This window comes from Aulostomus chinensis, chromosome 16, assembly GCF_037954235.1.
Source record: "Aulostomus chinensis isolate RoL2024-O1b breed Wild chromosome 16, RoL_Achi_v1.0, whole genome shotgun sequence".
NCBI lineage: Eukaryota > Metazoa > Chordata > Actinopteri > Syngnathiformes > Aulostomidae > Aulostomus > Aulostomus chinensis.
Genome location: NC_141335.1, coordinates 8,744,969 through 8,771,923, shown reverse-complemented (window position 1 = coordinate 8,771,923; position 26,955 = coordinate 8,744,969). Strand labels below are relative to the sequence as shown.

The window sequence follows — 26,955 nt, the reverse complement described above, 5'->3', positions numbered from 1 at the left end:
ACTATAAGTACTACAAATATATATTCCATTGTACATTCATTATTTATTTTTGTCGCTTTTGTTAGCTAGTGGGCCACCTTCCCCCCCCCCCCCCCCCCCCCCGTCAGCGTGGTTCATCTGAACGCGGATATTGTTACAATCAATGCGGAGGCTGAAAGCAGCAGCCAGCCCTCAGCTGCTCGCAGTCCTGCTCAGTCTTGCGCTGGCGGCTGTTGCAACTGCCTCAAACTTGAGGTTTTCTACTCCTTTCTTTTTGAAGATGACCTAACTTCGAAAGAGCCTCTGCTGGCCAGGTAGTAGGGCATTTATTCCCGTTACATGACACTTTTAACCCTGCTGGAACTCAGTGGTTTCTTCTTGTTAGTTTTGTTGCTGGTCTGATACTGAAACATTACATGGCAACACTATTAGGTTACTTCGGGGCATAAATCAGAAAGCTTCTTCCTCTCTCTTGGCATTTACTTTATTTGCTTAGTGATTCACGTTCTCCTGCCATGATTAACTTCAGATGAGTTGTTGTGGAGTATCTTCACTTCTGCTGTTCGTGAGCATGACCAACCTGTTGCTGCGTTTAAAAAAAAAAAATCTGCGTAATAACCAGCTTCAGAAGGGTGCACATGCTAAATTTGTTCATCAGCACACCTATATATTTCACTGTAGTTATAATCAGGATGTTGTCATATATGATGTGCGTTGATGTGGTTGATATGCAACCCACACACTTTCTCACCACAGCCATTTATTAAGAGTTTGAGAAATGTCTTGAGAGCTGCAAGAAAAACAAAAACTAAAGAAAATTAATCGTCAAGTATTTTGATGAATCCTTTTTTTTTTTTTTGCTGGGTCCAGACTCTTAAATATTAGGATTTGCTGCTTTTTTTTTGTCATTTATGAGAGGAAATAAAGATTCTTCAGTCTTTTGGATGGACTGAAAAATCCTTGCAGGACACTCTGGGTTGATTCATTTTTTCATGATTCATCATTATCCTTTTTTTTATTTATTTATTTTTACATGTTACAGGTAATGATTCATTAATTGTTCATGAAAAGTGTTAATCATTTCAGTGCTTTTGCCTGGATGCATGTCTCCCTCACAAGTTGTAGTTTTTACAATCTATAGGTGGTGATCTGTCACTGTTAATTGCTCTTCTGAGCATCAGCGGAGGTGATTTTGTTTAAGCTCGAGGGTTTGAAACAATGGGCCTCATTGTTCTTCCTCGCTTTTTTGTTTTCAGAGGACAGATATGGGGCTGCGTCCTTGTCATAGTCTTGTTATGGACTGCGTGATAGTCATAAACTGCACACTAAATTGATGTCACTACCCATTTGTGAAACTGAAACCCAGCTTTATGACACTTAAGTATTAATATGAACCCATAAAGTTAATAAATACATTATATTGTATAAAACAGGGTCATTCATGCCAAAAGCCAAACAAAAAAAAAAATCTATAATCAAATCAGTAAAATGAACCCTGTTCTCTTGGGATGCAGGATAATATCAACAGATATTTGTCAACTTTAATACATCGCCATTGGTCTGATATTCATAGTGACCCAGTTTTGCTCGAATTGCTTGTCTTTGTTTATTCAAACAGGATTTATGGGCTTGTTTACAGATGTTATGGCACAATCAGCAATCAGCAGAAGTAGTTAGAAAAGATATCTGTTTAAAAAAAAAATCCAATATCTGGCCTCCCTGCTCATCTGCTATCAATTCAGTAGCTGTTAGTCAATCACGGGACTGGGCTTATTTTGCAACAACTCAATATTGGTTCAGAAGTGAATGTCTGTTTCCTTCTCTTGTGTGTATTCAGAAGTTAATGTCTTTGCGAATGTTTTGCCCTTTTTTTTATATTCCACAGCAGTCGGGTGATCTCTGTGGACACTATAAACACAAAACCGCAAAGAACTGGTTTAGTACCAGAGTGCCCAAATTGAAAATACTGAGAAATGTTTCTTGATTCCACCACCACCATAGCAGCTGTGGTCTGTGACTCTCAAGCATGGCTGCCTAGTTTCTTTAAAAAAAAAAAAAAAATGCTCTCATGAAGGCAAGTTGTCGCTGAAGCGGAGCGGAGAGTCAGGTGAAGATGTCATGTAGGTTCTCCAACATCAAGTGAGACGTTGATAAGCGGGCCTCGCAAACATAAATACATACCAGCTTTCACAGGAGCCCTGTTCTGTGAGCTCCTTTTAACTGCCTTTCCAGTTGTAAAACAAAGTAAAGTTATAAAACGATATCTTACGAGACAAAAAACATCAGTTTTAAAAATAACAAAAGTGAACCCCACCTTATATGAAATGATCAGGATTAGGATTTTAAACCGTGATATATGTTCCTCCACTTAAAAGAGGTGTGATACCCAGCTTTCATCTGACAAAAGAGGAAACTACATGTTCTCACTTTCTTCAGTTCCTCGGCTGCAACAGGTCTTCGCTTCGTTCTTTTTGTAAAGAACAACTTCACTGCAATTGTACCCACTGTCGTTGGTCTGTAGATGTGTTTAAGAGATGCTACGGCCATAATTTCTGAAAGATATTAAGGCTGGGTGGGTTTTTCAGTCACTCAGTGCTGCAGTGTGTGCTTAAGACGTGCACATTTGCACCGTCTTTGTGTTGCAGGCAAAGGGCCCTATTAGAGCTCCATTCTGTCAGAGGGCAGCTGTGTGCCGAGCAAGCAACTGGTCCATTCTCTGTCTGTGTGTACAACTCACTCAATCCACGCTCTGACGCACATGCTGCCACTTTACCCCTCTCGCACTTTCTCTCGTTTTGTCTTTCTGTTTATTTCACCTTTTCCTGTTTTTCCCTGGTACTGTGTCATCTGGCTTTCTACTCCTCTAATACTGTGGCTCTCTCTTGCTTTTACTCGTTCTCTGGCCTGAGGCATTATGCAAAGCTACCAGAAAAGGGTTGTTAGCCATGCCTGTCTGTGCCTCCGTGCTATTCATTTCAGAAGCTTCCCTTTCTTTTCTGTGACCTTCAGTCATGACAACTGCTACAAACACTGAAACTCTACCATTTGGCTTCAGGGAAATGTAAACAAATACCTTGGTTATTTAGTATATTTGTTTCAACGCTCTTCCTCTTCATTGTGTATTTTCCTTCCTCATTAACATGATAGATTTGTAAGTCTGGCGTCTCGACGCCCACAGAGCCAAAGACCTGCAGCTGAAAAGAAAAGAGGCATTCTCACATACACCAGAGAAGCACTCCCCCAACCCCCCAAGACAGGCAGCACACTCTACTTAAAGATGAAAAGCATTCTGGGATGCAGTAGCAATGTTCCCATCAACATGCCCCACAGTGGTTTGAGTCTATGTTAGAATAGGAAGGCCCATTCAGACCTGACCTAACATATATGGGGTTTTCTACCTTTAATCCTGAGGCAATCTACTTATTTTGAAGTATCACATTAGAAAAGGTTGATGGAAACTCCCCCGATTTCATGAAACAGTTTTTACGCTCTCCTGAGGTGGCTTTTCAAACATAGCAAATGTGGAAAGCTGGAGACCGAAACCACTAATTTGATAGGGAATCTTTAACTTGTGTGATTGAGCGGCTGTTTCGACCGCCATGGTCTTCATGGATATTTAGCGTGTCTCACTGGGCCTACTAAATAAAGGTTTTAATGGACAGTTTTTCATACAACCCTCAGGTTTTAGGAGGCTAATTGAAAAAGCTGTAGTTTTTATAGGCATTTTTAGGTCTCAGTGGGGTTATGTTTACAAAGATAAGTTGGCTCTAACAGTAACGGAGGTTAAATATACAGTACATATCCAGTGTTCCCAAAGAAAAATGACATCTGCGTGTGTGTGTGTGTTTTTAAGCATGTATTTTTCTGGAGAATTTCGAGTCTAGATGAGCTCGTGTTTTGTCTTGTGTTGCCTCGTGTCATCACAACACACCTGTAGTTGAATGACAGTGGTAGCTGGCATTCTTCAGTTTATTTTCCAGCTTTGGCCTGACTACTCGAGAAGTCAGCCATCACATAGCTCCTGTCTGAATCATGCACTGTGAAGACAGCTCCGATTTCTTTCAGAGATCCCTCATTTGCATCTGTAGAAAAAAAAAACAACAACTAAATCACTCAATGCTTCTGCTATATTACATGTTTTCTACTCTTCTTGATAAAGCGTTCTGTTTCTCCTTACTTTTACAGTTAAGCCCAATGGCTTTTCTTTATACTAACCTTGCACTTAATATGCTACATCCTCCAAAGGTGGCTTTCTCATACAAGCCTCAGCTTGAGCACAGAGCCAGTGTGTCCTGACGATCCTGCTTGCACAATGAAGGCCAATTATAATGGCGTCATAACTCCCGTCTGCAGGCCTCCCATCACTGTATAATTCTAATTGGCTCACAGTTGTCAGGCGGAAGTTTGCATGTCAGTAAGTTCTTTACATACACCTGCATGTACCTGCACAAGGCAGCAGGACTTCTGACAGCTGAACAGCTGAATTACTGCAGAGGATGATGCAACATGTTTTTCGGTTTGTGTTGTGTACGTCTTGTATGTAAAATAGCACAATCTGCTGCTTGCGTGTCATAGAAATGCGCAAGTAAATTTACCGTACTGTTTGAACCAGCAAACAGCAAGCACATTTAGATTTTAACAACAAAATATCTTTAAGAGGTTTCATTAATCTAAATAGTTATTCTGATGAGCAAATACATGCAAAAATGTATATATATCAAAATGAATGCCAACATTAGACTAAAGGAATTGTTATTATTGATGTTTTTAGAGTGGTTCCTTTACCTTTTTTCCAGTACTGAATTTGATACCTCAACATCAGCCAATCGCAAGAATGAATCCTACGTGAGTCTGTTAAGTCAGATCAAATCTATACATCATGAGGCTCCAGTAATACATGAGCTGTACACGATGCTGAACAGTCAGAGGGTCCATATGGTGAACTGAGCCCTCTCATGAATGAATGAATGAATGAATGAATGGAGCGAAGGAATGCTGCTCATAGTTTTCTTTCGGACTTTCTCCCACCCCAACACACTCTCAATTTTACTCTCAGCCATAACACACCTCCACAACGTGAACACGGCGTTATATAACCGCTGCAGTATCACTCGCTGCTCGATTGTTGCTAGTGACAACATGTGTAACATCACTCGCTTTTACAACATAGGAGCGGAGCCCCTTATAGAGCCCAGCAATTGTCGGGCGATTGCTAGCCGGCGCTGAAGGCTCCCATGTAATGTATCCCTGATGGATTAGAGCTCTGGTTAGTGTGCACAGAACAGGCTCTCATGGATAATGGAAGAAACCACAAGCGGAAAGGCAAGGATTCATAGGTGGGGGTGTGTGTGTGTGTGGGGTGTGTGTGTGGGGGGGGCTGCAATTAGTGGGGTACCTGATGTATGGAGGGTTGAGGCATGTGAGGGTCACCCCAGGGGGCAAGAGGCCCCAATACCTTCTTTTACTCAAACTAAAACACCTGATGCTACGCATGTCAAGCTTTTCCAGTTAACTAGTCTGAGACACAGAGGTCAACTCTGAATACACTTAAGACTGTATGGAAAAGTTGTATTGTGTTGTGTGCGTGTGTGTGTGTGTGTGTGTGTGTGTGTGTGTGTGTGTGCGTGCGTACGTGCATAGCAGCTTTTCATACCAGCATAGTCCAGTTTCCTGTGAGAAAACACACTCACTGATAAAGTAAAGGACGAGTTATCCAGCTATTATTCTTTACTGGCTGGGTGATATCTTCCTTATTCACATCTCCAGTTGTCATTGTTATCCTCTGTTTGTGTCTGGTTACTATGGCAACCCATCAAATTCCTAGAAATGTGTACTGTACTACTAAGCAACTGTTTTATGAAGCATGTCAGAGAAAAACAGGCCTCTAAGAATATTTGTGATAAATCTCCCAAAATCGACTTCGTATCTAGTGGTATTATGGATGATTTTTTTTCCATACCCTAACCCTAAACACACAAGGAGCTCCACGTTATGATTAGGATTGAGAATATTGATGGAAAACTGATGCAGTGAATAAATAAGATAAAACAACAAAGGAAGCATTCATAAAGAAAGAAGTATTTTTTCGAAAACTTAGGTGTACATATACAAAATAAAATAAGCTTTATATTCACAATCCCAATGACAAAGACAACGAACGCTACATATTTATTGCCAAACCTTGAAACATAAGCTGCAGCTACACATAAAAACAGCATGATAGCACTATTTAACTGCACCTTTCCTTATCTTTTTTGATTTATAATCTGATGTGTTCAGTCAGGGTTTATGTTTGAAGTTACCTTGGTGTCACAATGCCTTGTGGGTTGTTTTTTTGGGGGGGTGGGGGGGTTAGTAATGAAGTCTATGCCTTCTGCACTTGAATCAGCGGTGACATGTAACCGCAAGGGAAGCAGTACTGCAGAGGGAAGTGTGCTTGCATGTGATGTTAGTATCTATGTGCCAGCTAAGCAGTGGAAAAAAAAGAAGAAAGAAGCAAAAACCATTTTGTACTTTTGGACATGAGAGGGATTTTGACATGTTACTTCCTATTGCAGTGTAATTCGAGGCGAATTACCTGGTTTCCAAAGTTAAAAAATGAAACAAATAATCCGTTTGAATCCCCCACTAAATGGGGACTTTGAGTGGCTCTATTGATGCTGTGGTTCATTGTAATTGGGGAAACGTTCAGCTGGATGTCCTAGCATAAATTCAGCCTAATGAGCGCTTCATTGTTTATGCACTTCTGAAGATCTAGTGTTGGGATGGCGTTTGGCTGATGTTCCCCTGCCAGTGGGTACTAGGGTGATGGCCAGAGGATTCAATGGTATGTCTTGACCTCCCCTAGGACCATTTTTATGACCTCTGCAGCACTATTGGTCAGAGGGGTGGCTGTGTTTTCACACTGAATGAACAATCCACACTGCACACTCTTTCAAAGTAATCGCTCTTACTTTTTATTCTCTCAGAGTAGAAAGGGCTTTGGTGTAAAACTTTTTTTTCTTTTTGATGTTCTTATCTTGTTTCCACGGTCACATAAACTATGTACACGCCGGCGTCCATTTTATTTGTCATGAAATTTTTTATAGTAAAAACCTGTCAAAAATACAACTGTACTTTCAGTGAATCCCTTGCATGTAACCTCTTTTGGAAAATAAGAATCAGATGTCACACTTGTAGTGTTTTTGTTGTTGATGAGAATTTTATTAGTATGAAATGGAAGGGTTGTTTTTTTTTTTCTTCAGCTGCAGCCACCGATCAAAGTCTTGACACCAGACGCGCTCCGCACAAGTATGCAGTAAGCAGAGCCAATTGGTGATGGACACTAAACACCCCGTCACAGAACTTCAGGGGGCCCCAAATAGGCTCCTATTCATCTGCCTGTACAAATCACAGCCTGGGCAGAGAGCCATATTATCTTTGCTGCCCTTTCTAGTGCCCTCCTGAGTCACTGGCTATTGTGAGCCAAGAGCTGCTGTCTGCACCCCTACGTACACAAATCTGACTAGAATTACCATTAGATGTGAGTCCACTATGGAGGTCACATTTTGTTGCATGCATCTTGAATTTTTCATTGCCCTGTACAGGATAATTGTTCCCATTTAATGCCAAAAGCATCTGGTCATATTAGGACTAACTTCTACATAGTCTTGCAAAGCCAGTGAAGATTTAAACTGAGATGATTGTATGTTTCTATAATAACAGACTCCAACAGTGTTTACTTAATTGTCGCAGTGGAAAAACAGGACTATTTTCCTCTAATTCGACATGTGTGAAAAAGGAAATGACCCATGCAAGGCTGTGCTTAATCGGATATCTTTAATACCTTGTTTAAATGTTTGATCTCCAAATTAGGGATTAGTGGGAGTCCCATCATCCTTTCTTGTTGTTTTCTGAATGGTTGGGGTTTGGGAGTGAGAGATTTGGAGTAAAGGAAGCAAAACTGAGCTTGTTGCCAGTCCAACCTCTATGACAAACATTTCAGGGGGCAGCTGTTTGCGATTAAGCTTGTCACAAAGATTCTTCATCATTAATACCTGGTAGCTATATTACCAACAATGCATTTGGGTTGCTGACAGGTTTGAAATTTGGGAGTGTTATGCTAATAGTAGACGATGAAGTCTCGATCTGCTAAACTCAAGCAGAGACCTGGGAACCACACAAGTTGCAAATTGAGTCAGACCAGTCACTTTAATATCGAAACAGCTGCCCTGCAAACTGATCAGTTCTGCCCGGATTTTTTTTTTTTTTTTAAGTGAAACAGCATGTCAAACAATAAAGTCTGCACACATCAACATGCAGTTAGTTTAAAAAAATCTGATCCGTAATCAGTAGACACTGGACTAAAAGTACCCTCCAGCTCTGTCACCCTTTAGCTCTGCTTTCCCCATCATGAAGAGTCGCTTCATTAAGTAAGCATGGCTCGGGGGTTGAATTTGCACTCTGTTCGCCCTCTCCCATGACCCCACTTGCCAGTCACTGCACACCAGGTTAGCGGCATACTTGTGTACAGACACAAATACACATACACACTCTAGTTAATACTATGGAGGTTGTGTAAAGGCCCAGACTGAGCATGTCACACTTCCTAATGACATCCATCTAACCGTTCCCCAATCATCCTAACACACACACAAACCCTGTTACTCGCCTCATCCATTACTCACTGTCAGTCCTAATCAGTAAAGCAATCTCAAGCTGATCAAGAAGAACATTCCCTCCTCATCTGACTCCCAACACAAGCCTCTCTTTCCTGCAGAGGCCCAGTTGTGCTCCAGTGACTCTCCGGGATAAATGGAGATAATGGGAGTCATATGCTAGCAGTTGGTTTGGGGCTGGTCTATGTGAAACATTTATAGTCTTCATGTAGTCATGAGGCTGGAGGAGAAAGAATGATAGAGATGACAGAAAAAAAGAAGACGTAACGAGGCCGGTATAAAGTTACTTTATCAGATCTGTGTGTGGGCTAATATGTTGTTTCCGCTGTTGACCCGAATGCACAAGCTGTTCTGCCACAGTGTAAAACCCTGTGCACACTTGCATCGTTCTCTGTGGAGCGTGTTATGTAAGTGCAACAACCCTCACTTAACTTAAAACCACATGCTACACAGGCAGGATGACATATAGGCCCGGAAGATCGATCGTGGGTTGGTTCACAGCAGAAAGCTGACTCGAGCCAACGGTTGATTAGGGGATCTGAACCATGCAAAAAATACACTATTATGCACAATAACTGGATGCTGGCAGTAGCAGTGTTTCCACAGATGGAAGTATAATGCACAATTTACGTGAGAAAAAGTTGAGGAGATGGCTATGAATCTTCATTTGTCTTCATTTTGTCCTTGAGTAACAATTAGAGATAGTAAACCTCCACTTATTAACACACCTCAGTGGAGCTCAACTGTGACAGCCCACTTTTTCAACAACTCCATTCCCCAAAGTGAATTTCCCATTTATTTTCTCCAATGATGATAAAGAAAATCCCTTTTATATAAATATTTTTAAACCCAGAACCCAAAGCCAACCAACTTCCACCTTAATTGTCACCATAAAATATTTATTTCCATGCACAAAAAAAGTAGGAAAACAGACAATGCAAGACTCTTTACTGGACATAATTATCTCAATGCCCGGTTTCCACATACAGACATCTGGTCTCCATAATTTTTGTATAGTATACCCAGGAATATGGTAGAAATGTCGATGGTTTTTGGCTGCCCCTCCCCCCCAACTTGTGTGGAATACCTGCATGGATAGCTGCAGAGCTTTAGCTGTTTGCTTGTTTTAGTTATAACACACTTTCCATGGTCTTTTCTATCCAAAGTCCAGGGCGAAAGTTAAAGTTCTGTCAGTGTACTTGACGCAAAAAGTGCACCAGGAACTTTGCAAAGACGCTGAGGTTCACAGAGCTTTCCAAATGAATGGACCTCCAACCAAGAGTATTAGTTGACTTGCTGGCCCCAGATGTCCATTTGCGGAAACAAGGTGTAAGAGTCAATTAACTACTCACCCTTTCCAAATAAGATTTCTGAACAAATTTCATGACCAACTGACCATTTTTGTTATTTCTATCAAACTTGTCACAGCTATAAATAATTTATGATATCAAAATAATTCTCATTTATAGAATGAAGGAGTAAATCAAGTCTCTGTAGCCAAGTTCCTCACTGATCGCAGGGCAACTCCTTCAACTCAAAATGGCTGACATGCAGCAAATATTTGCACGATAACAGGATGCTCCACCAAATCAGAGATGTCACAGTTAGATTTAGGATTGTGAGTAGTTTAGTGCTTCTCCATGCAGTAGCAAATAAAACTGTTTTTGCTAAAAGCAAGTTGGATATCGTAGGAATTCGGTTTCTACAGCATCCCATACTGTTGTGTCACAATCTGCTCACTGGTCAAAAGTCTACTCTGTTAGTTACAACATTATAGCTCATAATCAACTTTATCGTAGAGAATACAAATAAGATATGACTTCCAGAATCTGACTGCTGAGCTCAGCACAAGCATTAATATGCAATGAATGAATGAGGAAATGAAACAGCGCATATGTAACTGGCTTAACCAACTCTTAAGATTTGCATAAGAGAACTGGATGGATGGAACACACCTACATTTGCATAATCTGTTGCAGATTTTCTGGAAATAATTTAAAATGATCTGACATATTTAGAACTGAAATTGAATTGCATGATGGGTGCTTTGTTAGTGAAGTACACAAGCTCAAGGCCACTGCAACTCTTCCCATTCCCTACCGAGGGTGAAGAACTTGAACCTGCCCGTCCTTTACCCCGACTTCCCCGTGCATCCTGTTGGCTGAGTAGAGCAGAGCTGATGAGGCATGTTTGTCAAAAACAATGGAAGCATATGGGCTCCCTGCCTTAAGTATAAAAACTGTTTGTGTTTACCGCCGGCAGGACTGTCTGTGTTTTACCATCTGTGGGTGAAAGCAGTCGATTAAGCAACCGCCGTTCCATACATGTTCCTTTTTCTATTCCTGTTTCTTGGCCACATCTGCGATGTAACTGATGTCTTTTCCAGGATAAATGTTTCTTGGTTCCCCGTGTTTAGATTCCCTCATGTTTCTGGCTGTTTTATACAGACAAGGAAGCAGCAGGTTATGAAAATACTCATTTGGCAAATAATGACTTAAATATACTGTATCTCACAGTGAGACTGGACATTTCATTGAGTTATCCTCTTGTGCTAAACCTGCCTCAAATAAATTGAATGAATGGACCCTTTTTTGCATTTGAAAAAATCTGCGCCCTATTTCTGTTTGACTGCCACCTGTTTGTGTTTGTTTGAAAAACAGTCAAATAGGCTTAAGCTGTATAATGCGAACAGTGTTTCATTCATGAAGCACTTGTTTAATTCAAATGGGATGGGGTTACATTATTTATCTGTGTTATTCATCTGGTAACTTTTATTAGACTTCATTCCAGCACCATATGGCACTGTGAGACACAGCGGTTGCAGTTTAGCATGCCTCACAATTAGATGAGACAAAGGCACATTTAGTGGGATTTGCATGAGCCATTTTATTTTGGTTTCTGGCTTTAATGGTGCTATGGAAAATATTGTAAAGAGAACTTTAGGGGACACATATTTTCGGTAGATTTGCCCCACTGGCTGCTATTTGTCCATCAACACTTTAGCTATGCTCAACCCCGAGCTGTATGCGTCTATTTGCCCACCTCGTCTGCCAGCCAGGAGCTGGATTCTTTTCTTTCCTGCAGCTTGTGTGAATGAACTGTCAGTATTTAAATGCCATATATTCATTTTCCTCTCTTTCTATCAACACAGGGTTTGGCTAGAGTGTCTAAGACCGCCTCCCACCTCTACCATCATCATCATCAGCAGCAGCACTTGAGGGGCTGCACTGCAGATGGGAGGTCACCAACCAGCCGTCTGTTTAACCCGCTGTCGTCCTTCCACCTTGGTCTAAGATGGCTGCTTGTGGCCCCCTCCTACACCTGAACAGACTGGAGAAGAGCCACGTGTTACCATGGTGATCATTTTCTCAAAAACACTGGAAAAGAAGAAGGGTGTCAATGATGTAAGGTCAAAGAACATCGAGAGACGGCTGGTGAGAGACCCTAACCTCATGAGTTTCACACTATGAAAGGTGTTAAAGGATCTGAACAATGTTTAGTTGGCATTATATTCATATCCGTGTGACCACGTTATCAATGACACCTGTAGGCAGGCGTCAACAGAATAAAACACCTTAATTTTGGTTGAATAAGTCATGTTAAACCCTCCTTAATCTCATACAGGAATGATTTTTACTAGTTTTTAACTGTTTTTTGTTTTCATATCAACTCCCATCAGTGTGGGTGTAGCACCGATAGCTAAAACATTAGCCCTGATAAAAAGCTAATCTAATTGAGCTCTAAACACTTTAAAAATGCATACCGTACCAGCTCAAAATCATCTGACAGCCCACATGGATTCAACTGTCTTTAAGGAGTAGCATTTCGGGATTCAACAAGGCGTTGATAACATAGAATTTTGCAAATTACCACGGTCATGCGCGTAATGTTATCGCCCCAGCAGTCTGGCCATATTGGACTAGCAATAAGCCCCAGAAATTGAAATATGATGATTTGGCTACAACTTGGATAACAAGCAAAAATTTTAATAAATGTAAAGAGAATGGTAGCAACTGCAGATGCTAGCATACATGGTTTTCAGACAGTTTGATGAAGCTGGAGGCTGAAAATAACATGAATACTGTGATATGGACACGCTGAACATGCTACACGTGTTAAACAATGCTGTTCGTCTTCCCCCGTTCAGTCAAGCCAGCTAGGCTCAAACTTTGTTAGCATTCCCTTTAGTCAGTTGTCATTTCACCGACAACCTCTTGCGTGTGGCAAAAGTCAGTTTATAATGACTAAATTAGTAACATGGCAGTGTGCAGAGGTCCCCTCTGAGATCTATTATACCTCGGTTTCAGTTCTGTATCCAGTGTTTCTGGAAGACAAAAAGTAGTAGTGCCTGTGTTGTATTTTTTCCTGCATTCAGGTAAGTCCACACTGGCATGTTGAAGGGTTGTGTAAAATTCGTAATCTGATCTAAGCTTTCACTCTTCCTGATGTTTTGACCCTGCTTGTACATTATCTTACATGTCCTAGAGATTTTGTCTCCATAAACAAAACATCACCCCCCTTGGAGAGAACCCGCTGGGCTTTTCTGACATGCAGGCTATTTTCCTTCTGTGTTTCAAATGAATCGTTTTATTTTCTCATTGACATTGAAAACCCTAAAGCATGCCTTCTCCTCTATACCAGAAAACAGCTCGACAGTATGTCAGTTGTTTTATAAAGGTTTTGGACAACATTTTTGTTGTCCTAGCTTTCTGTTACCTTTTCAATATGCGCCTAACGATATTTGAAATTAGGTTTGATTCACCAGTTGATTCTATTTATTTATCTTGTAACATCATAGGCTCAGTTTTGTATTTGTGAGCTTCGTGTGAGTCAGAGCCACAGTGTCACGGTATTTTCTTTTTGTCCTTTGTGCACACAGCCGCCACCCTGCTGTAAGAAGGATTTCAAATGAAGAAGCAATAACATAATAAAACTAGATGTGCAGTAGGAGAGCAAACCTCCGCCAACAGCAATAGCCTGCTCCTCAATTAAATGCAGATCCACTACTGAAAATTTTGTATTTGTCTTGATATATCTCCAAAAATATAAAATGCCAGAGGTTTTTTTTTTTTTTTCTTTTCCTCCCTACAGAGTCCATGTAATATTTTCTTAGAAATTAATGAAAATGTCAAGAAATGTTTAAGAAATTGAAGGAAAGTCTAGGGTAGCCCTGGTAGATTTGGTATAATTATGCTGACAGATGACAGAACTGAAAAAAAACTCCCTAGCCGACAAAACATAATCTGCATTTGAAATTCTAAATTTATCCCTCAATAAATGCGCTTTTTTTTTTTTTTTTTTGGAACCACAATACAAATTTGCCCTTATAAAGTCCTAAGATTGCTTTTACATTTGATTATAAAAACTGTTGACTACAGCAGTGTCAAAAAAGCATCTCACGGTTGTCGGTGGTTGAGGTAAGACTGACTAAACATTTATAGTGTTGGGCAGATTAATTTGTTTGATAATGCGTCACATTTGTTGTATTTTTTTTTTAAAATATCAATCTGACTGAATAAAATGAAGAACTACAGCACGAGGGGAGATATTAACTGGAAACATTTGTCTAAATATCTCAAAAGTGGATATTTCCTGAACCTTTTGAGCTGTTAACACAAACTTCATGCTAATCTTATCATTTGATTACAGTTATGATGGCCAACTTTCGTTCCTCTTTTTCTTTTGGTTTAATGTCCTCATTTGTCCATCTACAGCGTGAGCTCCACACCATGAGCAGAGGGACCACCCTCTTCTCCTGTGGAACCGTTGGTGGGTAAAGCTCCTTTTTTTTTAAAAATATATTTTGTTCCATCTTTTGTATTCACACTCAAAGTGGATTATGTTATGGTTGTGATCAGGTCCTTTTGTAATGCATCGATGTAGAGTTGGCTATTATATCGTCACTTTAAATTCTTCTGCTGGTTGATATGGTCCAAGACCCTCACTTTAACTGTTTCACTTCTCTCTTGCTCTGCACCCCCATCTCACCATCAGGGTGCACCTGCCTCCATGTTACGTTGCACACAGTTCCTGTGGGACGTTACAGTAAATGATTATGCTGTTGCCTGTGTCAACAATTTTCCTTTGGCTCTGTTAGTGTAACAGTAATTACCCCCTGTGATAAAAGACAGTGTAAATACGAGCTCCCGCTAACACTCACTCTCCTCCTTCTCTGTTTGGGAGGTTGATGTGGAGACATCACATAGAGGAGTGAGGCGTTGACTGTGTCTAGCATGACTTGGTAGATCAACCAGCACTTTCTCTCTTGCTTTTAAAGCTTGGCCTTTTGAAGTTCATCCCTTTTTTCTCCCTCTTGTCAAGTTGTTTTCCTAGCATTCCTGTCAGGTCATCACTGTAGCCCCCGTGCATTGTTTGTCCGCCCAAAACAATGATTTCCATCCAGTGGTCTGAAAGGGAGCATGCCAAAATTAGAGAACACAATCCAGTAGGACGAGGTTTGGATCAGCAATCGGGTCCTTTTGCCAAATGCTTCAATAGGTTCCCAACTCCACCACTTAGCTTGAGCCAATACGGTACTTGACTGGAGGTGTATTATCGCCCTCAACTGCGTGATAGACTGCTTTGTGCCAGTGGTAAGACGGCTGGCAAACAATACTGCTTCCCGAAGCATATCCTGCTGAACACTTGACTCTAAAGAAATAAATAGCTCAGGTATTTGGTACCCGCATTCTTGCAAGGTCACATTTAAATAGTTTGTAATATGGATGAATGTACACCAGTTTGTCTGCTTATTTGTCAGCTGGGTACCTCAAAGTTTATATATCCTCACAGATATTTGAATCAGGGAACAATTTGGATTTTGTCTGGGGTGTAGTATTTTAATTTCAGGGTTGCTTTGTCACTGTTGGAGTTATCAAAACATTCAAAAAAAACACCTTTAAGCATTTCAATTAAAGTATCTAAGTTTGATGTCAGTAGAAATGGCAGAGGATTGAGCTCTTCAGCTGTTCTTGATAGAGAGAAATTAGACAAAGAGATCTTGCTGAGTCATAAACAAATGAAATAACAGTGTGCTAAGTTATCGTTTCCAAATTCTGCATTAAAAAACTAATTATCATCAGCAATGTCTCGGAAATGCACTGAAAATTGAAATGCCACTATTTAAATGCCACGAAACTTGCAGGACGGGATTTTAACTCACTGTCCTCTCATCTGCGTGTCCCTTTTGTTTTACAGTGCAGTTACAAATGAGGTTTAAGCTCTTGAGGTGGAGTTTTATCTCCTTCGACACTTAATTCTCCCATTTCAAGCCGTGCAAATTGAGGATATTTATAAAATGTGATTATGTTTTGTGTGTAGCGGTGCTAAACCTGCGTCTGTATTTGATTTCTTATTAGTTGTTATTCCTTGATGCTTTATTTGGCAGCAACAGTTTCACTTTCAATCAGCTTGATCTTATTGCAGTCATCCCTTCTTGCTTAAGGCTTTTATTCTGTTTGTTTAAGGCTCTTTAATTAGTTAATATAGTATTAAAGAAGGTTTTATGGGAATTATAATCTTGTTGGCATAATGCAAGGTCATTGAGAATCTGTGTTTTTAATGTTGTAGAGGCAGATAGGTGGCTGAACCTGGGGCGGAGCTGCGCCATTCAGCAGAGAGCTCCCTGCCAGGCTGGTGCCAGTCTAGAGAACCTGTGGGATGTGATGCCTGAGCCGGGAAACCAGCACTGGGCCAAGGAGCCGGGCAGCGCCACAGCAATCACAAGCCTGATAAGAGATCTCAGTCTTGGTGACGGCAGCATGAACAACCCCCGCTCCCACACCACTTCCACCACTGCACATTACACCACTACAGCCACCAGCCAAGCTCCTGCAGCACCCCCCAGCAAGCGCCAGTGTCGCTCCCTGTCCTTCTCCGATGAGTTTAGTGGGTTTCGCTCATCTTGGAGGCCCCAAAGCTCACGAGTGTGGACGACAGTGGAGAAACGAAGGTGCCACAGCGGAGGTAGTGTCCGAGGTGGTGGAGGGTTTTCTGGTGGTCACTGTCCCACCATGCAGCGCAGCTCCAGCTTCAGTTTGCCCTCTCGCTCCAGCATCCATTCAGACGGAGCCCTGGACCTGCCATTCTTTAGCCAGCGACTGCCTTTCCACCCTCAGTTCACTGCCTCTCCAGTCTCCCCTACCTCTCCCTCCTCGCAACACCACCACTCCCTCCATCACCACTTCCTCCGACCCCTCTCCCTCTCCCATGAGCAGATCAGCCTGCCTGAGCTCCAGAGGGAAGAAGCATCAGAGGCCAGTTCTCCAGACTCCACCCCAGAACTGGGACGGCGAGCTTGCCAGAGAGCTGGGGGCAACGGTTGTTTGTCTCGGAGTAGGTCTCAGCCCTGCGTGCTAAATGACAAAAAGATTGGTATGAAGCGGAGGAGACCAGAGGACGCCCAGGAGCAGCGTCCCTCCCTGGACCTGGCAAAGATGACTCAGGTTAGTTAGAAATGTAGAACACATGTTGAAAGCACACACAGTAATACTAATGCGAGAGTAGTATCACTTTCATTTGCTGATTAGACATAAATCAGCTCAGATTATTTCTAATCTTGCTTTAAAGCAGTAAAACATCCTCTCTTGCATTTCATTAACCTCTGGACCAAACACACTTACCACGTAGACAAATGCCCTTTTGTTCTCAGACCTGGAGGAGGATCTCTACAAACATAACTCGTCCTCGTCCCTCTCTCGGAATCTGATCAGGGACTGAATTAAATCAAGCTGAATTAAGTTTTCTGGGTCGTGGGTTCTGAGGCTTCAAGGCTAAGTGATCTCAGGTCTCCTACCCTACAGCTCAGGGAGTGGCGCTTACTAGCGAAGCATTCCTCATGTTCGGTCATGCTGCCCAGCTCTATGTTCTAGAGAGCCAGGTTCCGGTTATCATTTCAATTACTCTGTTGGGTAAACGGCCAGTCCAAAGGTTGGACCCCTCATCATTCATTTGCCGCCTCTCTTTAATTCTCACCCTTTTTCTGTCTGTCATTCCCACAACTTCTATACTGTTACAGCAACAAAAAGTGATTAATAGTGGAGGTATTTGGTTGCAAAGAAAAACACTACAAGCACAAAAATACATCAATTTGTTCCCCACTCAGAGGAACAGCCACAGAATTAAAATGACCCCTGACCAAACCAAAAATAGCACTGCAGAAATATTTTAATGACATGTACTATTTCACTGCCTGGCAGCGCTCTGATGTTTTAATGCAGCCCATGGTGATCTTGATTTGACTCTTTAATCACATCTCGTTCGGCCATTCATTTAACTGACCCTGAAATCGTTCAGAGAACTTGGGTGACTGAATGAGTGTAATAGATGGATATTCTCCAAAGAACAGAGACCTTCCTGAATGTTTGGAGTGTTAAAGTTGATGTGATTCTTGCTCCGATTCCCCAAACATGGATATATAATGAGAACTGGATACAGGATGTGCGGTAAGACAAATTTACTTAAGGCCAAACTGTTTAATTACAACTATGGGATCTGTTAAGAGATGTACTGAGGCCCAGAAACACCTTTTCTCCCACCCTTGGATTGTGAAAGATGTAGCTATAAAAATGTAGATAGATAACTTGTGCTTCACAACCACACAAAATGACTCGGCTCACCATCATAGTTTGATTAATTTAGTTTGAAAATCATTTAATAATTCTAAAAGAGCTCTAAGATTAAATTACTGTATGACCTTTCAGAGGGGGCTTACAGCCTAAACCATTATTTGGCAGATGTGGGCAATGGATGTTTCTTCATACCTGGAAACTGAACTTCTTTTTGGATCATGTGCCACTGAGTGGTTTTCACAGGAATAAATGAGGCTGCACATCCCACCACTTCCTTCTTTACACCATGTCAGGGAATATAATTCGAAACAATGTTCAGAACTCCAGTTAATGTCAAGAGACTTGCAGAATCTATTCCAGTGGCCCAACACCTTATTTACATGCCTTATGTTTGTTTAAAAAAAAAAAAAATTCCACCCGTTTGTGTCCTGTTAAGTGACTTTCTGCCCGTGGTTGCCACTGAAACAGGAGCTGACCTGTGCTCAGGCACAATGGAATGACTAAGAACTTGGTGCATAGATAATGTCCTGTTGTTTTCCGTCAATTTTTCTTTTCAGATATGCCAAACTCTTCCTTCGTCACACGCAAATATTGTCTTTATCCCATTCTCTTAATAGGAAGTACCATCAATTTATTCCTATACCCTCCCTTATTCCACCCCCAAAGGATTTGTGTTCCCAGGCAGTCACCCTCACAACCTAGCCAGAGTTGGATCAACAAGGCTTCAGTAATGGAGCCTAGTGAGCATGTTTCCTTGAGTCATGCCAGCTGCTAAGAGGGGAAAAAATCAAGCACACCGATCACACAAACTAACACGGATACACAAACACACATTTTTCGTTACCTCTGGTTGCAGGAATGCTTGAGGGCAGGAGTGCACCTCTGCAGCAAGTTTGTTGGCCACACTTTCTTAGATTTCTCAAGAATTAACAGGCAGAGCCATTGTTTCTCCTCTCAGTTTTGTTTTGGCTAAACACTTTTTGTTTTCCAAGTGACGCGCACAAATGCATGTACTCAGCAGTGTTGAAAGAAGTCAGGTCGTGCAGGTTAGATGGGTCGTTTCAGAGTGTTGGTGTGTTTGCTTTCTCACTCTTGCGTGCCTGGAGTGAAGCAAGTAAACAACAGTACATACACTATATACAGTTCATGAACTCGCTCCACTTATTCAAAGATCCTCTATTCTATCACTCTAATCTCTCTCTGAGTTAAAATTAGGTGTGTCTTTTTGCGCAGTCACCAGTTCAGGTCAAAGGAAGCACCTAAATTAAACAAGCAGAGATGTTCCTTATCACGAAAGATTAAATGACTCAAAATTCTCTGAAGAGCAGCTGTCTTATAGGTTAGTGAGCTGGTTTGGCTGTGAGAATCACAAAAAAACGCTTGCAAGCTGGCAAACTGTCTGGGAAAGGAAGTGATAATGTCGAAACATGGGGGTGGTTACAACCTGTGCCTGCTCTTGTGACTAAAGAATCATTACCCTCAAGCTTTGGAACAGATGCGATTTCTCTGCCTCGTGTGGGAATACTCTGTTGAAACTGACTTGATGTGTGAATTGACCACACCTTTTATGCAAGATTCTCTCTCTGGCTACACCCCAGGGTTGTCAAAGGTCAACCATTAACCGCCCAGCATACTTTTGTGACTTGTTAATGTCCATAAACACCATCAAACGGTTTTTCTAGCTAGCATAAAGGAAAAAACCACAAATGCGCTAGACCGATAGTGATGGCGAGGGGATTCCATGTGCTAGTTGTACTTCCTAAAGCTGTGTATAGTATCTCGCAGAGCATCTGAACTACACCCATTCAGTGAGGAGAAAGGAGCTAAAGTCCAGGTAGCCTCAGCAGCCTTGTCAGCACTGACCACCTACTGCTGGACAGCTTTTACAGATGAAAGTAACTACCTGTCATTTTGTCGATACTGACTGGGAGATGCGGCCCAGCGTGTCCTCGCTCAACATGTCTGACAACCAAACCGAAATGTAGACTGACTCACCGGTGATCTGGGAACTTATTGGCCTTGAGTTGGCCTTTGTTGATAGTGATGCCAAAAACATCCCCTGGATTAGAGGAGTCTTCATTTGTCACATTATTAAAAAGAAAAAGAAACCGAAATGCATGCAGTTTTGCAAAATTAGTTTTCTGTCATTTCAGTATTACTGTACATTCATGTAGGGAAAGAGCAGCAGCCATCCTTTTTAGGTCCTCTAAATGATGCTTTTCATGTTAAAATACACCAAATACAAAAGGATTGCTATTTTGGGATTTCTCCGCCCACTCTTACCTAATGCACACACACACCATCTCCCCTCACAATCCCAGGACTTACGGCTGATAAGGAGCACTGCTTGCCCTTAGGTGTGAAGAAAGAGTTCAACACTACATACACTTGTCAACATAACTCCTCCTCTTTTTATAGGTGTGTAGATTAGTCATACAGTCTGAACTCCTCGTTATTTTTCCCACACATTCATCTGTAAGTGTGGAGGTGTTTATTCTTCTCATATAGGCGGACCATCCCAATGTGTGAGGTTGTAGAGGGTCAGTACTTAACCTAAGTCGCCTGTGTGTGTGTGTGTGTGTGTGTGTGTGTGTGTGTGTGTGTGTGTGTGTGTGTGTGTGTGTGTGTGTGTGTGTGTGTTGTCAGTGGAACACTGTGTAATTTGGCCTTTAGATTCCTCCACCACGTCAATGAAGGCGGGTGTGAATTCTGGGGATGCATGTCGTGCTAATCAGTTATAGCTCAACTGTCGTCGGGATTTACATGTACCCACCCCTAAAATTCCATGAATAATCTTCCCCGTGTTGGCCGTGTGCATCCCCTCTCCGTGGTGTAGTTTGTATCCCTGGCTGCCCTCCCACCTTGGCCCTCCTTTATTTTTTCCTCCTCTTAGTGGGCGTAGAGAGCTGTCAGACAGGGAATGTTACCTTCTGATTCTAGGTCACTTGCTGAATGATTGTTGACGCAGCTCACACTTCTGAGGAAACTGCACATATGAGGCCTGCCTGGCTAATGTCATTTCAATTGTTTAATGTGTGTGTGTTGTCTCCCAAGTACCACTTGACAACCTCAGACTGGTCATTGTGTACTTGGAAGAAAAATTGCAGGCTATCTTTGGCTTTTCTGTAGAGGTGGTAAACGGAGGCCTGTTGAGTGAATGTTTGTGTGTGCAGTTGCCTGTGCACTCAGGAAAGAAATGGCAGGAGGAAGAAAGGGGGGGGGGGTTATTATTTGTGCTATGAAGTTGGCAGACTAACTTCTCACTCCTCTCTATTAATATCTTCTCCCTGGCCCAAATCTGAGCTCCCCTCCTCTCTCCAATCTCGCTCCATTCCTGGGATGGCAGACATGGTGATCATAGCAGAGCGGCGAGCCCCACAGGCTTGTGGGAACACCTAGCTAGGTGGACGCCGCGACGTCGTTGTGTAATCACATGCTGTGACTTGTCCCAAACCTTCTCTATGATATAGACATAACATAACATCACACTCACATATTTTACCACTAAGATTCGCTGGTATTGAAAATAAACATCTGCTATCTTTTTAAAATAAGATCCAAACATTCTTTTTTCTGATCTTACTGATCTCAACCAGGCATTTGTACATATCTACCATGCATTCCTTTTGTGGTACAGTGAATACCAGACAAATAAGCAGATGATTGATGCTGAGGTGTGCGTTTACGTTGTCTGGTTGTCAGGAATGAGTTAAAGTTTCCTTTCATTGCTTGCACTTCTGCCCTCTCTTTTGTTTTACTGTTGGAGGTCTGTTTGTCTGTCTCCCTCAGAGCTGTGTGTCTCTGGATGTTGTTTATCTGACCTAATTTCAGAACTAATCCAACTTCTTCTTTTTTTGTTGTTGTTGCTGTACGTCAAATGCTGCTTTGCACAGTACTTAAATTTGTATTAATCTCTCTCTATGTGATTTGGCAGAAGTCCTGCTGGTGCACTTGTCTAAAACATACACACCATGTAGTGTGTAGCAGGGTGTCGTTTGTTGTTTGCCCTAATTATCAGGAGGATATTTGCCTAACCTCTTGGTTTGAACTTGTGCTTCTCCCATTCTAACAGCTGCCATTTGATCCCATGATGTAGATAACAGCTTTACTGTAGGAGTGCTGGTCAGTGGTCTGGAACAATGGATCTTGTTTTCCAGTGTATCAGTAATTTGTATAAAATGGTGTTTTAATGTTCAGGCTTTTAGGATTTGAATTACAGTGATTGATAAATTAACTGAAGATCATCCCTACTTCTGTCCACAGACAAACATTTACCTCCTGCTTAAGTATGCAAAACCGCCTCTGTGGCACTGCCACAGTTGGTGGAACAAAGGAGGCGCTGCAGGTGAAGGTGCAGGTTCTGTCATTTATTTGAATGTGGATAGTGTGTCCTATGGCAGGGGCCACAGCAGGACTGCAGCCTTTACTGTCAGAGAAACACAACCTGATGTAACACTTCGGTGACCAATCATGTGAGCTGGTGATGGGACCTGAGGATGCCTGTGGAAAGAGGCACTTCATCACTTCTTCTGGCTGTCTGCCAAAGCTGCAGAATGTCAGTGACAATCACCTACTTTTGATTTGAGTTTGAGGAGAGGAAGCGAAAGAAAGGGAAAGAGTGTAACTGTCTGTTGTTAGGAATCTTCCTCTTATTTGTTGATTGATAGCAGTGGGTGAACTGCTTTTTGATGCATATTACCTCCACCTTTTATATTGGGGAAGTGTGTGTGTGTGTGTGTGTGGGTGGAAAGGGGGGGGGGGGGGCTAACTGATTACAAATTAGTGCCCTGACTGACCAGGGGAGCCCCTCATTTCCACATGCAGACACAGCCAGTTGTTGCCCAACCAAGCCAGAAGCAGCACAGACAACTGAACTAGCAGTCCCCATACTGGTAGGCATAACAGCAGACTGCTGCACTACCCAGGCTCCGACATCATGCTCATTAAAACAACATCATGAATCTTTGTTTGGCTGAATTTTATTTCTCAAGGCATGTTTCCTCCTCCCGGTGTTTAGTGTGTTTCCTCTCTGACCTGTATTATTAGAGCACACACCCCAAGACAAGGAGGGAGGTTTTAATTAAAGATGGTGGATCTGCAGTTTTTGATCCATAGTAATGACGGTAATTCATCAAGATAGTTCGGCCTTTAATATTTTACCATTCCTGCTTATTCTTTTACAGTAAACCTGGATTAAATCACTAAGAGTAAGAAAACAACCTTCCCAACTCCTGTTTATGGCAGTGGGTTATGTGAGACCTGACGTAATGGGTGCCTACATATGTGTGATCATAGTGTGTGTGTGTGTGTGTGTGTGTGTGTGTGTGTGTATCTATTCCATCTGTGTGGGGGTTTACTCAAGTCCAAGGAAGAAAAAACATAGGCAAAGCTGGGTATATGGCAGAAATCTAACCCTGCTCCCCCCAAACTTTTACCACACCCACCTAAATCCCCGTCAGCTTTAGTAGACTTTATAGAAAGCATATTGTGAAGCCTGCCCCCACTCTCCCTCCCCCTCTCCTCCTCCTTTCTCCCCCATCCGTCTCCTCTTCTGCTGTGATAATTAGTAGTAGGGTAATACTGGGGGCTGAACAGACTGAACAAGGGTGTAGAAATCCCCTTTTCCACTGGGGGGGGGGGGGGTAACTACAGCAAAGACCTCCCACTACACACATGATACGACACACTGAAGCTCTTTAAATATTCTGTGTTTTGAGGAGCTTTCACCTAAAGTTTATCCAGCTATCTATCTAGCTCAGACAGACACATTTCTCTGTTGGTCCGTGTTCAGTCAGAAGAGAGAAGGGCGAAAAAAAAAAGTGAGCCTACTTAAGAAAGGGAGACTCCCAGTTCATTGTAACAGGAAAAGCAATGTCCTAACACATGCTAGGGAACATTAGAGGTGTCCGTCATGTAAGCCAGGGCTCTATAGAGAAAACCTCATCTCTATTCACCTCCATGCCTCCAACATCTGCTGCTGGGGCACTCCAGAGATCATTAACCCCTTCAAAGCTCTGCACGGCTGCCTTGCTTTGTTGCAGAAAGGAATTCATTGAGGGAAGAAAGGAAATCAGAGTACAGCCTCTTTGTCAATTAAACATCCAAGGTCACGTATAGAGTTTCTTTTTTAAGAAGTCCCTGTTGTACATGCAGGGTGCAAAATGTGTAGTGAAAACTCTGAGTAACATTATTTTGAAGTCGTACTTTACTCATTATTTGTATTTAGCAAGTATTCATAAATATATCTTTCTTTGTTTTGTTCTGCAGTACCTCTGTGTGACTATAGAATGCAGAAACTAACAACAGCAAAATGTCCGTTTACTAGCTCTCAAGTGTATTGTCTTGTATACTCACTATCTTTTATCTAGTCGTATGCTCAGTAATACAAAAACAATTTGATTTGAACCAAAAAAACAAATTAACTAGAACCTTTCTGGTTCGGTACTCCTTGACGGTAGCGCAGTGTGGGACCAGCTGGTGCATTCAGTTGACTAGCTTGTTGCTCTCATTCAAGGTGGTGCCATATTGGAAGGTGCCAAATCAAATAAAAGTGTTTTTGTAATACTAAGCATACATCTGGGTGTTAGCTTCAAGCTAAATATACTTACTTGGCACTTTCTGCATTGTGGTCACAACGGAATAATAAAGGGGGAAAAAAAATCTCTTATTGAGCTCATGGCACCGTGTTTATGAGTAGTTAAAAAGCAAAAAACCAAAAACAAAACTTCTATATCACTTTGAACGAGAAAATCCTCTTTACCAGCTCCTTTGTCATGTTATGTGCATTTTGCAGCGGCTTTGAAAATGAAGAATACGCCTCAGGAAAGACAGAAACAAGATAGCGTTTGTGGTTTGCAACTCATCTCCAAGTTTGTTTTACTCAAGCCATCCTTTAGCTTTAGTATTTTCTGTACGCTCTTCCCTTGCCTGTTTGTGTTCACGTGAGCTTGCGTGTTTACTTGCTCACATACCGTCAGTGAGATGGAAGGCCAACTTTTGGCTGCCTAAACTGAAACCGTATCCCAAACTGACAATTCTGGAAAACCTCAAGCTTGACCCCCCCAAAGTAAACCCTCTAGCATGAACCTGGAGCTGAAGCTAAGGTGGACAAACTAATGTGCATCTTACTCTGCTCTCTCTACAGAAACTTCAGACTTTTCAGAGCTTGAGTTGCCCTGGATTCACATCCACCGACAGCTCCCAATCAAGCCTGCCCCCTCCCTCCTCTGACATCACCAGCCAGCCAGACTTCACCGCTGTGTCTGAGCTGGGACTGGAGCCGCGGCAGGATGTGACAGGAGATGAGGAGGAAGAGGATTCTTCCTACGAGGAACTGGATAGCGACTCGGCTTGCAGTGTGGACTCGCGCTCAGGGTCTCCTGTGGGCATCGTGCAGGGTAAACGCGCCCTCTGGAAGGGTGATTGTGGGACACAGAGGGACATTTTTCAACTCGGAGGGGAGCTGGATCTTGACCAGATAGAAAGAAACTGAACATTTCATAGCAGATATTAAAAGACTGTTGCTGAACGTTAGAGGACATTGATGACGATGTACGAAAACACGGAAAGAGAGTGAGAGGAAGAGTGTTGTGTTAAATTTGAAAGGGAAAGCTGTTGTGAAAAATGAGGAAAGTGATGAAAGATGTAAAAGGATGAGGTTTGTTGTTAGCTGCTGGGTTCTTAGGGACACATTTGCCTTGAACATTCTTACTGTTTGAATCAAAAAGCAGTGACCTTAGTTGTTTGTTTTTATTGGGTTTTCAGCTGAACTCAGGAGTGGGAAAGTGAGGGTTAGTCTTAAGAAAACCTCCCATCCCCCACTGTCTTGCAACCTGATGACCTTTCCAAAGTCAGCTAACCTTAGCTTTGTAGTACTGTAGCAGTAACAGGGCTCCTGTATATAAATCAAGTTTGTTTGTCAGAGAAAGTGGGGGTATCTAAGGGTATCTTTCTCATAAACTTACCCTTGACCTTCCTCTGCATCTTGTCTGCACACACTAAAATCTGTATTTGCTGAATGTAGGCTCAATAAGCTTTAAGAGGAGTCCGGACAAAGACAGTGCCTTCTTTTGGAAGCTTGCTCTCCCAGTTCTCCTTTAAGAAACTAGCTTCCACCGAAGCCACCTTTTTGTTTTGTAGTATCTTCATATGCAAATTGTATATTTGAAATAAACACAGAATCTCTCAAATTTTCCATTCTAATATCAATGTATATTTTTCTAAGTAACTGTTTTGTATGTGATGTTCTTGAAGGAGCAAGAAGGCCTTTCTTCTAACAGAATGGACGCAAAATAAATCTACAACCTGCACTTAGATTGTCTGGAATAATTTCTTCCTTTTAATAAAATGATTTATACTGCAAGCAAAGATAAAAGAGTAGATCTGCACAAGCTGCTGAGTTCACAGATGCTTGTCAGAATTGTTGCTCAGGCTCACCCAGTTCCTGCATCACATTTCAAAACCACTTCATTGACATTTACTCATGCAAAGTTAGCGTTTAAGTGTTGATAGATGGGCCAGCACTAGGGACGGGTTTGTCACCAAGCAGCTGAGTGATCATTATTGGAGTGTTTTGCTGGTCTTTCGAAATGAATGGTTCTCTATCACGTTTATGACTTTTTCGTTTGTTTTACGACTGTCATAACAGTTTAAAGCACCAGTCTGGAGTCCATTGAACCATAACATTTCTGACAATTTTCTGCTTTGTGTGAAGATTCCGTAATAAAAAACATGACGCATCAGTCAGCAGA

At 41.9% G+C, this 26,955-nt stretch overlaps 1 protein-coding gene across 1 annotated transcript; it reads left to right on the top strand.

The window, feature by feature from the left end:
• Nucleotides 1–143: 143 nt before the first annotated feature.
• On the top strand, nt 144–26,955 carry LOC147247380 (protein FAM53B-like). The gene is made up of 5 exons (XM_086180811.1): nt 144–293; nt 11,788–12,070; nt 14,351–14,405; nt 16,206–17,080; nt 25,350–26,955. The coding sequence occupies exons 2-5, from the start codon at nt 11,990–11,992 to the stop codon at nt 25,695–25,697; spliced, it is 1,359 nt and encodes a 452-aa protein (XP_086036937.1). The 5' UTR covers nt 144–293; nt 11,788–11,989; the 3' UTR covers nt 25,698–26,955.